Genomic DNA, 16,201 nt, shown 5'->3' on the forward strand with positions numbered 1-16,201 from the left:
TGCATGTTCTTGTATTTGGATTTAAAACTGGTATTGCACAATATGCGGAGAAGGCAATGGCAAGCCACTCCAGTACTCTTGCCTAGAAAATCCCATGGATGGAGGAGCCTGGTAGGCTGCAGTCCGTGGGGTCGCTATGGGTCGGACACGACTGAACGACTTCACTTTCACTTTTTACTTTCACACATTGGAGAAGGAAATGGCAACCCACTCTAGTGTTCTTGCCTGAAGAATCCCAGGGACGGGGGAGCCTGGTGGGCTTCCGTCTATGGGGTCACACAGAGTCGGACACGACTGAAATGACTTAGCAGCAGCAGCAGCAGCAGCATTGCACAATATGAAACTGTAAAATTCATGCCAATAGCTTAAATTTTAATTTCTATATACTTATTGCAGAAAATGAAGAGGAACTAAAAAGCCTCTTGACGAAAGTGAAAGAGGAAAGTGAAAAAGTTAGCTTAAAGCTCAACATTCAGAAAACTAAGATCATGGCATCCGGTCCCATCACTTCATGGCAAATAGATGGGGAAACAATGGAAACAGTGGCTGACTTTATTTTGGGGGCTCCAAAATCACTGCAGATGCTGACTGCAGCCATGAAATTAAAAGACGCTTACTCCTTGGAAGAAAAGTTATGACCAGCCTAGATAGCATATTAAAAAGCAGAGATATTACTTTGCCAACAAAAGTCTGTCTAGTCAAGGCTATGGTTTTTCCCGTGGTCATGTATGGATGTGAGAGTTGGACTGTGAAGAAAGCGGAGCACTGAAGAACTGATGCTTTTGAACTACGGTGTTGGAGAAGACTCTTGAAAGTCCCTTCGACTGCAAGGAGATCCAACCAGTCCATTCTAGAGGAGATCAATCCTGGGTGTTCATTGGAAGGACTGATGCTAAAGCTGAAAGTCCAATACTTTGGCCACCTCATGCGAAGAGTTGACTCATTGGAAAAGACTCTGATGCTGGGAGGGATTGGGGGCAGGAGGAGAAGGGGACGACAGAGGATGAGATGGCTGGATGGTATCACCGACTCGATGGACATGAGTTTGAGTGAACTCCGGGAGTTGGTGATGGACAGGGAGGCCTGGCGTGCTGTGATTCATGGGGTCGCAAAGAGTTGGACACGACTGAGTGACTGAACTGAACTGAACTGATGATGACATTGCTTCCCAGGTGGCGCTAGTGGTAAAGAACCTGCTTGCTAATGCAGGACACGTAAGAGATGCAGGTTCAATCCCTGGGTTGGGAAGACCCCCTGGAGGAGGGCATGGCAATCCACTCCAGTATTCTTGCCTGGAAAATCCCATGGACAAGGGAGCCTGGCGGGCTACAGTCCATAGGGTCACAAAGAGTCAGACATGCTGGAGTGACTTACCACACCTAATGACATTAAATGGTCAAAAAAATCCTACTCCAAAACTATGACATCAAGAATATGAATGCAGAAGGAAAAAAAAAAACCTTCTTTTAGTGCCTTTAGTGACACTTCTCCCGCTGATTTTTGAACATAGGACTCCACATTTTCATTTTGCACTGAGCCCTGTAAGTTATGCAGCTGGCCCTATACATTGTGCTTGTGTGTGCTCAGTTGCTTAGTCACGTCCGACTCTTTGTGTCCCCATGAACTTTTTGCCCGCCAGTCTCCTTTGTCTATGGAATTTTCCAGACAAGAGTACTGGAGCGAGTTGCCATTTCCTTCTCCAGAGGAGCTCCCCATCCAGGGATTGAACCTGCGTCTTCTGCATCTCTTCCATTGGCAGGCAGATTCTTCACCCCTGAGCCACCTGGGAAGCCCATCCGTTGTACCACTGGGAAATTATTTCCCCATCAATTTCTAGTATCTGCTTCGTTTAGTGACCTCTGGCTCAAGATTTTATAAATATCCTTTTTGCCCCTTCTTTGAACTCCCATATAACCATTGGGTTGTTTGGTAGAATTCCTGCCCTCCTTAAAGCTTCTCATTAGAATCAATCACAAATGTGAGAAATATGAAAACTGTTCTTCCTTTGCAGAGTTTAAAATTTGTTGGGAATCCCTATCATACACTTTGATTGAGAAAGATAGAAAAATGTATTTATCAACCTCATGAAATTTTAAGTTCTAGAAGAGCTGCTCATGGGTTAAATAGGGCCCACCATATGTTTCTGTACAGTCCCGTGAGCTAAGAATGGTTTTTTATGTTTAAATGGTTGGGAAAAAATCAAAAGAAGGATAAATGTTTTTTGACATGTCAAAATTATTGGCCAGTCAGACTTCAGTGTCTATAACTAAAGTTTTATTGGAAGGTAGTCATGCTTATTTTCTTACCTATTGTTTATGGCTGCTTTCTACTTCAGTGAATGAGTTGAGTGGTCATTGAAACAGAGAACTTATGTCCTGCAAAGCTTAAAATATTTACTATTTGGGGCAAATATTTTAGAGAAGAAGCTTGCCAACTTCTACTCTAGAAAAAAGTCATTGGCATGAGATTCTTTGCTGTAGATCTTTCGAGATTATCCTGATTATAGGGAATGGTATCCTGATAAATATCCAGATCTCCAAATGAGTTCGAGATAGGCTCATAGGTGAAACACCAGGAATGCGCCATCTAGAGGTGGATGTTTTCAATCACAGGAGAATTTCTAAAATTTTCCAGATTGCTTCAGTTGTTTCAGTTCAGTCGCTGGATTAGTCATGTTCGCCTCTTTGTGACCCCATGGACTGCAAGCACACCAGGCCTCCCTGCCCATCACCAACTCCTGGAATTTACTCAAACTCATGTCCATTGAGTCGGTGATGCCGTCCAACCATCTCATCCTCTGTTGTCCCCTTCTCCCGCCTTCAATCTTTCCTAGCATCAGGGTCTCTTCCAGTGAGTCATTTCTTTGCATCAGGTGGCCAAAGTATTGGAGTTTCAGCTTCAGCATCAGTCCTTCCAATGCATATTCAGGACTGATTTTCTTCCAGATTGTCTGCTCATGTAAAAATGATTTAAAGATTATGCCTGCTTCTTTAGTGGCTCAGCATTAAGAATCGACCTGTAATGCAGGAGACATGAGTTCGATCCCTGCATCAGGAAGTTGCCCTGGAGAAGGAAATGGCAACCCACTCCAGTATTCTTGCCTGGAAAATCCATGGACAGAGGAGCCTGGCAGGTTATAGTCCAGTCCATGGGGTTGTAAGAGTTGGACGTGACTTAGTGACTCAACAACAACAAAGATTATGCCTAGTGAATGTTTAATATTTAAATGCCATGTGGTATTGACTATTATATAAAGCTAGGGTAAAAGGCAGTTAAAATATATTCCATAAATGTTTCCCTATGAATTAGACATGGAAAAAATAACTCTCAATTATTTATTTGTCATGAGTGAATGGACATAAGCGCACATCAACTTTTTTATTTATTTGAAAACAAACACCCAACTTCCTATAAAAGGTAACTAAGAGAACAGGATTTTTTTTTCTTTGTAAGTAACTAATCTTTAAGGGTAGAAAGTGTTTTTATTATCTCCTTGATATTTAGGATAATGAAGTTTTGCAGGATCTTTCCCCAAATGATTCTTTTCTCAAAAGTAACAACTAGAAAGGAACTCTTTGTTCTGTCTTGCCATTGGTCATTTTAGATGTCTTTTCTTCAATGGACTGAACCCTCGATGAAAGAACTTTACCACGCTGATCTATCTCTTCAACCACTGTCTTTACCAGGGTGGTTCTGGATAAATCTAGAAATAAAACATATGAATACACATATTCAACTTAAAATATTACATGACGAAGAATTCCACTGTTGTATGCAAAGAGTTGACTCACTGGAAAAGACTCTGATGCTGGGAAGGATTGGGGGCGGGAGGAGAAGGGGACGACAAAGAATGAGATAGCTAGATGGCATCACCAACTCGATGGACCTGAGTTTGAGTGAACTCCAGGAGTTGGTGATGGACAGGGAGGCCTGGCATGCTGTGATTCATGGGGTTGCAAAGAGTCGGTCACGACTGAGCGACTGAACTAACTAACTAACTAATATAATATTACATTTTTATTGACGCAGTTAAGTATTGGTTTATAATAATTGTTTGGGATAGTTGTATCCACTCAACAGAATACTTAAAGTTCAGAGCACGTTAGTTAAAATTACTTAAATATAGACAGGCTGTTGCCATAGTGTATGATTGTCATTAATGTAAAAATATTTGCTGAAATAGAAGGAAAACTAGATTTTATTACCTTTAGATGAATTTCCTGGGCTTCCTGATCCAAAGTCCTTTGATTTAGAGCATGAGCTGTTAAAAAAAATCCAATTTATTCTATAATATTGTTCATCACTTCATAAATATTCATCGAGTCAAGGGATGAACATGAATGCAAGCAAACTTTGTAGGCCCAAAACAGATTTTCATTTTCTATAGAGGAAAATATTAAAATTTTTAGTTATCTAAATCTAACATTTAGATAACTAAATGTTATCTAAGGAGAGGATATAAAAATCTTGTTTACATTAGATTTTTTTTTTAAACCCAAGAATTTAAAACATAAGGAAAAAGTATACACTTTACATATAGAGCCTGGGGGGTTGTAAAGAGTACATTTATTTCAGGACAGCAGTGATGTTAGGAATGAACTGAAAGGTGGATAAAGCTTGAAACCCACAAGGATTAAACGGATAACAAATGGAGACTTCTGCAGGGATGACTGGGATCACCCAGGGCAGATGTGTACAAAGTACACACGGCTGTGGTGTACAAAGTATGGAAGAGGGGACAGTTGAGGCAAGAGGTGGCCATGCTTTTCTGCAGTGGGAAGGAAGAAGGGAGGCTTGGAGGCATGGAAGGGGAATGACTGTCTATGGTTGTGGCTTGAAATAGGTAAAAACTGAATTTTCTAATGGCATTACTTACTTTCTGTCTCCATCTATCAGGCGGCAGTAGGTCTCGATTTCTTTTTCCAGGTGGACCTTGATGTCCAGGAGCTGTTCATACTCCAGTTTCTGGCCCTCGGTCTCGGTCCTGACCTGGTGCAGCTGCTCCTCCAGGGCCCCGATCTGAGCTTGGATCTGGGCGAGCTGTGCACAGTAGTTGCCCTCCGTCTCCGTCAAGGAGCACTCCAGGGAGTGTTTCTGGGGACATAAAAGATGTCACAACAAGGGATGAAGGAGGGCCACTTGGAGGAGATGTGGACTAGTGTTTCTCAGCAAAAGGCAGTACTGCTCCCTAGGTGAGCTTTGGAAATCTGAGGCACTTGTCACAGTTAAACAGGAGATGGAGAGAAAGGGGAAGTGACTGGCGTTTACTGGGTGGTGGGGGGCCAGGCCCGATGGATGTCCTGGCATGAGATACCTGACCCACGGATTTCTGATTGTTCCAGCAGACATTCACATATTTAGATATTATTTCATATAACAATCAATCTTTATATGAAAACACTTTTGGGGGGGTACCATAATAAGAAATCAGTCTTATTTTGAAATCTTTCCATTTTATTTTGAGATCGTATTGAGTTGCCTGTTGCTTTTCAATCTTATTCTGCTTCTGTCTCCAAAGATCTCGCCCACTGCTGTTCCAATGCTTTTTGTGCTGCTGTTTCTTTTTCTAATTCATCCTTGATTTTCTGTCATCAGTCAGAGGCCTTTTAATAAGCACTTGAGATTGTGTGAATGCCCTCACACGGGTGGAATTTCAAGACAAGAGATATATTTCATAACCCGGGACAGGTCATTATTTCAACTCTGCTCTTGTGCATATTATACCTCCTCGTTTCCACTTGCAGAGTCTGTAATTTGTCTTGTCATGTGATCTCTACTTTAATTAATGTAATTTTCCTCTTTCTATTATCGTATCACATCCGGGTGGTTATTACGTGTCTTGATAGTAATTATTACCTCAGTGTGCACTCCTACTTCCACTCTTTCATTTTCTTTGTATTCTTGTGTGGACCAACTCCCAATCTTATGGTGTTTAAAATGAAACTTATCCATGAAAAGAAGGTGTAAGCCTCAGTCTGTTTCATTACAGGGTAGTTGGGCCCAAGTGTTTACATATTAAATATATATTATTTGAAAACTTCTATTTTCCTCTTGATTGCTGTTATGGCATTACACTGGTTTTAAAAATCTTGTGTGTATTGCTAAATATATTATCTCTTGACTCCATCTTTAGGATTATAAAGAGGGAGTTATAAAAGATTCATTATTAAACAGGAGTCTCAGGGAGCTAAGAAGCACTGCCTTTGATAAACAGGCTGACCAGTACATCACATGGGTGGGGCTGGGCTCTCCAGGGAAAAGAAGTGGAAGGTGAACAGGATGGTAATAGGATGCTGAGGTGACAAGTGGCAGATATCAGGGGTGTGCGTGCTCAGGTGTTCAAAACTTGAATTTCCCTGATAAGGTGTTCTCATATACTTCTTTTCAAGATTGTTAACACTGTCCTAAATCAGACCAGACCATAAGCATCTCTGTCTCACATCTTCCTACTGTAAAGTTTGGCTTGTAAATGAGGAGGCAGGTCAGGATGAACTTAGAAGTTTGTATATTACAGGAAGCATGTGAAGCATTGAGATATTATATTTAGACGACTCCCAGCGTGTTCACAGTTTGTGTTCCAAACTATAGAAGTCATCTGACCACAAAAGAACCTCAAGAATGGGAGACAGGTTCCATGCTTCCCTTATTCTATTATTTGGTTATACTGGAAGTTAAGATGGGCTTTTTTGGTGGATTATATCATGAGCCCAAACTACAGGACTACTGGCTGCACGGAATCTAGCTACTTTCTAATATCATTAGTTCTCTGTGAAAGTGCTTAAAATTCTGCTCTGGGAACTCAGGAATTTATTTCCTTCAGCGCAGCTCCAAAACGAGAGGGAGGATTTGTGTTCAGGAGCATGGCAGCAGAAATAGGTCCTCAGGTTCTAGCTGCAGGAAAGAAGGAAATGGGGAAGAGAGGAGGGTTCCAGGAGCCCAAAGTGGAAGGGAGGAGGGTCTTGGGTACCAGCCAGCAGTGGTGATGAAGGTGAAGGAGGAGAGCGGCATACTTGTTCAGATGGGGTTAGTGAGTGGTAAAGTTTCCAATCTAAATACGATATGGTAAGAAAGCCCTGGCCTTTTTTAGGGTGTCTACATCAAATCCGTCTTCCTATTGTTTTGAGTATCTTTTCCTTCTCTGCTTACTGTTCTCATTTGTATAATAGTGGTTCTATGTGTCAGCCTGGTGTCCTCAGGGGGCATGAAACCTCTGATGACAGGAACCCTTATACCACCACATGTGCCATAATTTTAAAAACCAAGCCTTTTGAATGCTGCCAGCAGACACTCGAGAAGAGAAGCCATTTTCCTCCTGGGCTGTGTCCATGGAAACATTTGAAATAATAGTGCCAGAGAAGGCTGAATGCCAAGCCTTTTGGGGTGTATCGGGTTGGGATGTCTCCGCTGGATGCCCTGAGGCTGAAGAGGCTAACAGTCCTCACATGGAATCAGATGTGTCCCCTTCTCTGCCTGGTGGAAAGCACAGTGTGGCCTTTAACAGGACTTCAGCAATATTAGGAGATGCTGGTGATACCAGCTCTGCTTTGCCTGACAGCCTGACATAAGCTTGCCACTTGACTGTCAGGTGGATCAGTGCTGCTGCTGTTTGCTTTGCATCCAGCTGAAGAAAGGACCAATTTCGGGAAGTGGGCACTGAGCGCGGGCGGGAAGGAAACTTCAGAGACCTCGAGAAGGAAGGAAGGGAGGAAGTGCTGTCTGTCTCTCTGAGCGTCTCGGGGTCTGTCTGTCCTCCTCTCTCCACTAAGTATTTGGAGGTGAAGTTATAACAGGGGGCCTGGGAAGAATTTCACTTAGACTTTTTGGAGTCGCTGACCCGCGCTCTCACGTACCGTTGCCAGGAGAGACTGCAGCTCTATGTCCAGGGTCTGCACCGAGCGCTTCATTTCCGTGAGCTCGCCCCGGGCGGAGGAGGCCGCGCCCGCGTCGTCAGAGATCTGCTGCTGCAGGCTCGCGCTCTGCCAGGCCGGGCGCCGGGAGTTAGCGGGTCAGAGCTTGCCAGGGGGTGGGTGGGTGCGTGGGGGTGGTGGTGAGGCAGGTGAGGGGGTGGGTACCGGCGGGGCTGGGCTGGGCATCCCTCACCTTTTCGTTGAACCAGGCCTCCGCGTCTCTGCGGTTCTGCTCGGCCAGGCCTTCGTACTCGGCCCGCATGTTGTTCAGCAGAAGCGTGAGGTCCACGCCGGGCGCCGCGTTCATCTCCACGTTCACGTTGCCTCCCGCGGCGCACTGCAGAGCCTTCATCTCCTGCGGGGAGACGTTGACTGTGACCCGAGGGCCGTGTGTGCTCACCTGCGCTCTTGTTCCTTTTTTAGGTGGTCTTAGTTTGTGACTTCGGAGAAGGCAATGGCAAGCCACTCCAGTACTATTGCCTAGAGGATCCCATGGGTGGAGGAGCCTGGTGGGCTGCAGTCCGTGGGCTCGCTAGGGGTCGGACACGACTGAGCGAATTCACTTTCACTTTTCACTTTCCACTTTCACACATTGGAGAAGGAAATGGCAACCCACTCCAGTGTTCTTGCCTGGAGAATCCCAGGGACGGGGGAGCCTGGTGGGCTTCCATCTATGGGGTCACACAGAGTCGGACACGACTGAAGTGACTTAGCAGCAGCAGCAGCAGCAGCAGTTTGTGACTTAAATTCAAGTTGTCTAAATTAAGGCACGAATGATTTTTTAAGTTGACTTATTCGATCAGTAGTCATGCCAATCATCTATTTACTTCGTTATTTGTTAAGACAGCCACAATCAACACCACAACATCCAGAAAGGTGTTTTATCCTTTTAAGTGAGAAGTGGGTACAAAGATCAGAGAGTTCTTAAATTCTTTTTTCCTTTATTTAAAAAAAATTTGAAATTATACTTGATTTACAATGTTGTGTTCATTTCAACTGTAAAGCAAAATGATCCATATATATCCATTCATTTCAGATTCTTTTCCATAGATAATGTTATTACAAGATATTGAATGTAGGGAATTCCCTGGCTGTCCAGTGGTTAGGACCCAGCTTCCACTGCAGAGGGCATGAGTTGGATCCCCCAGGTTGGGAAACCAAGAGCCCACATACCATGGGGGTGCAGCCAAAAAAAAAAAGATATTGAATATAGTTTCCTGTGCGGTACAGTAGGATCTTGTTGTTTATGTTATGTATAGTAGTTTGCATCAAGCATATAATTCTTGATAAAATGTCAGTGAGCGTGCTTGTTGATGGGACTAGAGCAGTGGAAAAACAAAAATCCCTGCCCTCTTGGAACTCTCACCTTAAGGACAATAGCTCTCACTTGAGCACTTGTTCTATGCCAGACATTGTTCTAAAGCAGTTTAGGGGTATTAACATCTCTTAACTGGTAGGTACTGCTGCTGCTGCTGCAAAGTCGCTTCAGTCGTGTCCGACTCTGTGTGACCCCATAGACGGCAGCCCACGAGGCTCCGCCATCTCTGGGATTCTCCAGGTAAGAACACTGGAGTGGGTTGCCATTTCCTTCTCCAATGCGTGAAAGTGAAAAATGAAAGTGAAGTCACTCAGTCGTGTCCGACTAGTAGTGACCCCATGGACTGCAGCCTACCAGGTTCCTCCATCCATGGGATTTTCTAGGCAAGAGTACTGGAGTGGCTTGCCATTGCCTTCTCTGGGTAGGTACTATACCAGACTTAATTTTCAGATTGAGAAATGGAGGCACAGAGAGGTTAAACTATTTGCCCAAGATGCTTACTACCTGAAAGGACTGGGATTTGAACATTCCTAGATTTGAACGTGGTAGAGAAAGTAGTGTATTAATTTCCTAAGGTTAGGCTGTGACAGCCAGAAAATTGAAGGATACAGATCAAAGTGCTAACCATGTATTACCTTGGGGGATGAGATTAGAAGGGCAGAGTGGGAGGCATGGAATTCTTTGTTTTATATGCCTTGGCACTGTTTAGTTATTATAAGGAGCACGAGTTACTATTGTCATTTAATCTTCACCCCCAAGTATTTAAAATAACTAGAGCTAAATCTTCCCCTACCTCTTCATGGTTCTTCTTGAGATAGGTCATCTCTTCACTCAGGGATTCATACTGCAGTTCCTGGTCAGTCCTGCAGAGCGTCAGTTCATCCAGGACTCGCCGTAACCCATTGATGTCAGCCTCTGTGTTTTGGTGAAGGGCGAGCTCATTTTCATACCTTGGGAAACATTCAGTGAATCTCAGCACCAAGTAGACTAGCTCAAGAGACCAAAAAGTAACACCTGCTTTACTCAACTGCTCAACTGCTTTTCAGTGAAAGTTAGAAATGAAATCAGGTCTCTAAATATTATAAATGTATACAAAGAAAGTCCTCCTCCACTCCTCTCACACAAGTCTGTGCAGAGTAATCAGCATGAATATCTGGTTATGCAAATTCCAATAGTTTATCCCAATTAAGTAGAAACAGACCTTTTCAGAATTTTATTGAAGTCAGAAGTAAACTGGAAAAGACTCTGATGCTGGGAAAGGTTGGGGGCGGGAGGAGAAGGGGACGACCGAGAATGAGATGGCTGGATGGCATCACCGACTCTGTGGACATGAGTTTGAGTGAACTCCGGGAGTTGGTGATAGATAGGGAGGCCTGGCGTGCTATGATTCATGGGGTCACGGAGAGTCGGACACGACTGAGCGACTGAACTGAACTGAACTGAAAACAAATATTAACATTTACTTTGTACTTGGCGCTATTTTAGGCAGGCCTAGAAATAGTGATATTTTGGCTCAAGAATGTCATAAATATGTAAAAATGTGAGTCTAGCTGATTGTAATCTTAAAACATGCTTTGTATTGCATTTTGTTGTAGCGTTATCACATACGTTACTTCCTTTAATCTCTTAGATTATAGCTTGTTTTGTGCATGCGTGCTAAGTCACTTCAGTTGTGTCTGACTCTATGCGACTCTATGGGCTTTAGCCCACCAGGCTCCTCTGTCCAATGGGATTCTCCAGGCAAGAATACCAGAGTGGGTTGTCATGCCCTTCTCCAGGGGATCTTCCCAACCCAGGGATCAAACCTGTGTCTCTCATGTCTTCTGCACTGGCGGGCGGGTTCTTTACCACTACCGCCATCTGGGAAGCCCATAACTTGTTCTACTTGGGGTGAAATTGAAATTTTATATAACACATTAAGTGGACTAGAACCATTTTCTAGGTGTGATTATTTTCTATATCCTACTTTAGCCGGAAATCGTCAGCAGCCAGTCTGGCATTATCAATCTGCAGAATGACATTAGCATTTGCCGTAGTGGAAGAGATGATCTGGAAGAAATCAGGAGGGAGAACACAACCAGTAAGTCTGCTCTAACAACCTATTATTTCAGGAAACAAACAAGCACACAAACAAAAATCATTGCACAATCAACCTTGGTATAAAAAAATGTCACTTCCTTATGTAATAACCAAAAAGGTTTAAAATATTATTTTTAAAAATTACAAATATGATTTTACTTCTTTCCATATAAATTTTAGACTGTAATACTTCTTTATCAATGAATGTATCTCAAAATAAGCAAAAATGGAACTAGTAACATTTAAGTTGCATAGATGTTCATGAATCAAAGTGCTTGTTTTTAACTAATAGGAAGAAATTAGATTTCAAAATAGATAATAAATATGATATAAATGATACATAACAGTTCTGAAGCATTTCCTGTTCTACTTCTATGTCTTTTGCTAGATCATTATTAGTTTTAAATACTTTGAGTAGTTCCAAATTTGTGAATTCTCACCTTATTCTTAAGATCTTCGATTGTTAAGTGATATCTGCTGTAGTCATGATCAAGTCCATGGCAAGATCCAGGACCATGTTTTTCATACCAACTCTTGATTTTTCTCTCTAGTTCAGCATTTGCCTCCTCCAGAGCTCGCACGTTATCCAGGTAGGATGCCAAGCGGTCATTAAGATTCTGCATGGTCACCTTCTCATTCCCAGAGAAGAGTCCCCCTTCACTTCCAGCAAAGCCAGCACAGGTACCACTTCCTGGGATACCACCAGCATGGTCCCCTCCAGGAAGACTGCCCAAGTTGCCTCCCAAAGCATAGGAAAATCCACGTCCAGCACCAGAGTTGCCACAAGCATTGCTACCTGCAAAGCCTGTGCCTCCACTGGATCGTCTGACAGATTCAGTTCCAGACCGTAGGCAAATATGCCTGGACCCGCTAGAAAATCGGAGAGACATGGCAGTATGAGAAATGGTCACCTTGCCTGTGGATAGCCGTAACTTCAGAGGAGAACAGAAATTGTGTGCTGATGGCTTCTTTGGGCTTTTATACACATTGGGGGGTGTCTCTATTTGAGTTATAGATGCCAAAAGGAAAAAAAAGGCATCATTCAAATTAGCATGAAATTATGTATAATTGGGTGATTTTGGGGGTTAAATTAATGTCTACCATCCTGGGTTGTTGCTTCAGGATATTTGTTATCTTACATATAATAGGGTTCATTCTATATTAAGTTCATTATTTTAGCTTATAATTTTGGGTGAGTAATCCTTTACTTTCATCTAGACCCTAAGAATATACCATTATTATTTGACACAGGTTATTATAAAGTTTTAAAAGTTAAGATTGTGATAGGGTACCATCAGCTACAGTAGGGTCTTAATTAACAGAGAGATATATTGATACAAAGAACCATTAGCTACAGAAACACATATTTTATCCCACCGCAGCAAGAAACATTGTGTTGTTTTAAAAAAATGTATGATCCTACTAACTTCTCTTGTCTTACTGTGGTTATTATGTCTATTCGTTACCTTGAATAATAACCTAAATATTGGCTGATTCCTTTATTTAAAAGGAATCTACTACATTTGTTAGTCAATACTAAGTGTAAGAACAAAGACGTGATGCTAAATAAATGCAGAGATGAAAAATGCATCATTACAATCTTTGAGAGATGTATAGTCAGGTCCAGATAGGGGCTGGATCATGTTTAGCTGTCTGTATTAAAGACTTTGAAATGAATCATAAGTAAAAAGCAGGGGGCAACATAATCAGGTTGAAATGAAAAATAAGGCCAGTTACAAGGCTAGGACAATGGTTCAGGTGGAAAGGATGAGGGTAGTAGGATGGAAAGAAGTTGAAAGGTTATGGTCATTGATTGAATTTGGAGAATAAGGAATAAGAATTGGGGATGGCTCGTAGGTAATTGCTTCCAGATGCTGGGAATTCTATAATACTGACTGAGATAGGAAACATAGGAGGAGGAAGATACTGGGGTTAGCTTTGGTCCAGATGTGTTTTAGGGGTTGGTGGAATATCTCATATGAAGATAGGAAGTGTGAATGTTTAGAATAAGTACTTGGAATGGGGAAAAATGCCTGACTAACAACGAGTGAAAGGATTGGCAGAAAGAAATGAAGGACCAGCTCTCATTTGTAATGACATTTAAATGCATATTTGGAAGTTATCTTCGTGTAGGAGGAGAAAAGATGGTCAGCTGATGTGCATTTGGGGTTTGAAGACAGGCTCAGAAGAAGGAAAAAATAGCAAAGAAGTTTCTGGTGTTCTTGAGAAAACAGTTGACGTGATTGACCACAGTTTGTGCAGCTCAGTTGTGTCCCAACTCTTTTATGACCCCATGGACTGTAGCCCACCAGGCTCCTCTGTCCTTGGGATTTTCCGGGAAAGAATATTGGAGTGGGTTGCCATTTCTTCCTCCAGGGGAATCTTCCTGACCCAGGGGTCAAACCCCCATCTCCTGCATTGGCAGGTAGGTTCTTTACTACTCAGCCACCTGGGAAACCTGTGATTGACCATATGTAAAGAAGAAAGTAAGACTAGAGGAAGAGATACACTGAGCAAAGACAAAGATTGAGCCATTGGGCACTTTTTTGAGGATATACAGCAGGTGGAGTGGGCAGGAGATTGACAGAGATGAAGGATGGTGGGTTAAAGTTGGACAGTGGAAGCCAGAGTTTAGAATTCTAATCGAGACATAACCCCAGATCTTGATAAAGTTTAGTGAGTAGCCACGGGGCCTAGACCCAACAATCGCTGGAATAAGAGATTAGAAATAAACTGACACTGACGTGTTGGAGTAGGAATTAGACTGGAGTGTTAAATGAGCCATCTATATAGCCAGGAAGTCTCCCATGATGGCAGGAGATGAAGACAAGTGGACTGTGAAACAGGTGCTGAAGTCCTTGGATGGTGGAAGGGTGTGGTGGGGGGTAACTGGATAGCATCAGCCTCAAAAGAAGAATTTTAGCTTAAGAATGAAATGACAGGAAGCTGGATGTGGCATTGGGGATATAGAGAATACGGATTCTGCCTTGAAGTCCGTATGTTAGATACGTGGAAGTGGAGTTGGGAGGGACTGAGGAGAGAGGTGGAAGGGAAATGGAGGAGAGGAGAGAGAAATGAGAGGGTTGGGAGGTAGAGAGAGGAAATGAATGATCAGTTTCCAGTAGTAAAAGTTCCTGGGCGAATTCGGGAGAAAGACACATTAAGTGTAATATTATAAAAAATCTTTTCAGTAGACCCCTTCAGGAAACCTGCATAAAAAGTTTAGGGAGTTGTCAAAATGTGGATAAAAAGACTTTCCACCTCTTTTTGTTGACACACTAAAGGAGACTTGGCTTATTACAATGCCCGGCAAATGAAAAGCTGTCAACAAAGGGCAGCTTTATTGTTGTGGTTGTGTTATAACCTGGTGTGGACAGTCTGGGGAGGTCAAGCTGAGATGGAAGCAGAGGTGGGCAAGAAATGACCTGAGAAGCCTCCTCTTGAGGCTTTGGTAGGAGAGTGGGGTGAAGGAAGAAGAGAGGACGGGAGAAGGAGGGACTTGGTTGGGCTTGACTGGTTCCAGTTCTGTGGCAGAGAGAGGAATGAAGTTGCTTTGCCACCAAGACAGTCAGGGTGTCTTCTGGAACTCTGTTGGCACAAGCAGTCTGAAACCTAGTTAGCTGGTACCGAGGCTGGCATCAACATGACCTTTAAATGCATTTTTTTGGGCAAAGTTGTAGGATATTTTTAGAGCTGCAAGGGGCCTGAGACATCACCCATTTCAGCCTTTTTATTTGACAGATGAGGCAAGTGAGGCCCAGAAGTGTTAAACAATTTGCTCAGAGTCACCAGCTACCTGCCAAGTGAAGATGTGGCATACTTTTAGGTGACCTTGAGAGTCTTGTATTGTGAGCATATTTCAGATATGAGTAATAACTCTACTGAATATCTGCTTTATATGTTGCCATCAATAATCTTAAAATGCTGTATGGGTTGTGAAATCATCTTTTAATTAAGTTATTGAATGATAGAAATTGAAATAACAAAGAATTAGGATATTAAAATATATAAAGAATTGTGACTCTTTTCAATGCTTGTGTGATCATTGAATTTGAATTCATGTTTCTCAGTCGTGTCCAACTCTTTGCAACCTCATGAACTGTAGCCTACCATGGTCCTCTGTCCATGGAATTCTCTGGAGTACTGGAGTGGGTAACCATTCCCTTCTGCAGGGGATCTTCCTGACCCAGGGATCAAACATGGGTTTCTCACATTGCAGGCATATTCTTTACCATCCGAGCCACCAGAGAACTGTAAATAATAATAATTAGACAAATAATTGGTGTAACGGGCTTCCCTGATACCTCAGTTGGTAAAGAATCCGCCTGCAATGTGGGAGACCTGGGTTTGATCCCTGGGTTGGGAAAATCCCCTGGAGAAGGGAAAGGCTACCCATTCCATTATTCTGGCCTGGAGAATTCCATGGACTGTATAGTCCATGGGGTCGCAGAGTCAGACACGACTGAGCGACTTTCACTTTGGCATAACAGGTCCATATTCTGTATATTTAAAGAAAATATTTCCAAAGGAACATGTGTGACAAAAGAGAAGGAAGATTTTGTTGTTGTTGTTGTTAATGCATAAATTTAAATAAGTGTCTTCTCGGCATCACTTCTGGCGCTCTCACGTCAGTAACTGCCCCTGCCCGTACCTTTCTATTTCCACCAGAGGGCAGTGCTCACCTGCAAATGTATGTTCTTGGGGCTGACTTCAACCTGGATCATACATGCCCTCCGCAGGAAATTATTAAACCCCTGAATCTGCCTGCTAATGCAGGAGACACAAGAGATGCAGGTTTGATCCCTGGGTTGGGAAGATTCCCCTGGAGGAGGGCATGGCAACCCACTCCAGTATTCTTGTCGGGAAAATTCCGTGGCCAGAGGAGTCTGGTGACCTA

At 42.9% G+C, this 16,201-nt stretch overlaps 1 protein-coding gene and 1 long non-coding RNA gene across 3 annotated transcripts in view; one reads left to right on the forward strand and one right to left on the reverse strand.

The window, feature by feature from the left end:
* Nucleotides 1-11,992, forward strand: part of LOC148774736 (uncharacterized) — an 89,835-nt gene extending 77,843 nt beyond the window's left edge. Inside the window, exons 1-4 of one of the 2 annotated variants that reach the window (XR_016035535.1) lie at nucleotides 8,209-8,330; nucleotides 9,365-9,465; nucleotides 11,197-11,305; nucleotides 11,856-11,992. This is a non-coding gene — a long non-coding RNA (uncharacterized LOC148774736). Of the gene's footprint in view, nucleotides 1-8,208; nucleotides 8,331-9,364; nucleotides 9,466-11,196; nucleotides 11,306-11,855 lie in introns of those variants that run through there. The other variant, XR_016035534.1, reaches the window with a different exon arrangement.
* Nucleotides 1,182-15,670, reverse strand: KRT28 (keratin 28). The gene is made up of 8 exons (XM_088829067.1): nucleotides 11,745-15,670; nucleotides 11,192-11,274; nucleotides 10,019-10,175; nucleotides 8,101-8,262; nucleotides 7,851-7,976; nucleotides 4,877-5,094; nucleotides 4,206-4,261; nucleotides 1,182-3,703 (listed from the first exon to the last, which is right to left on the reverse strand). The coding sequence occupies exons 1-8, from the start codon at nucleotides 12,192-12,194 to the stop codon at nucleotides 3,561-3,563; spliced, it is 1,395 nt and encodes a 464-aa protein (XP_088685193.1). The 5' UTR covers nucleotides 12,195-15,670; the 3' UTR covers nucleotides 1,182-3,560.
* Between the last annotated feature and the right edge of the window lie 531 nt (nucleotides 15,671-16,201).

This window comes from Moschus berezovskii, chromosome 20 (assembly GCF_049115385.1).
Source record: "Moschus berezovskii isolate FMDL1 chromosome 20, NW_MosBer_1.0, whole genome shotgun sequence".
Taxonomy (NCBI): domain Eukaryota; kingdom Metazoa; phylum Chordata; class Mammalia; order Artiodactyla; family Moschidae; genus Moschus; species Moschus berezovskii.

Coding starts and splice junctions, on each gene's coding strand:
- KRT28 (XM_088829067.1), bottom strand. CDS start 12,194: ATGTCTCTCCGATTTTCTAGCGGGTCCAGGCATATTTGCCTACGGTCT. Junction 10,176..11,191: donor GCTGACGATTTCCGGCTAAA/GTAGGATATAGA, acceptor ATGTTTCCCAAG/GTATGAAAATGAGCTCGCCC. Junction 3,704..4,205: donor CCCAGGAAATTCATCTAAAG/GTAATAAAATCT, acceptor TTTTATTTCTAG/ATTTATCCAGAACCACCCTG.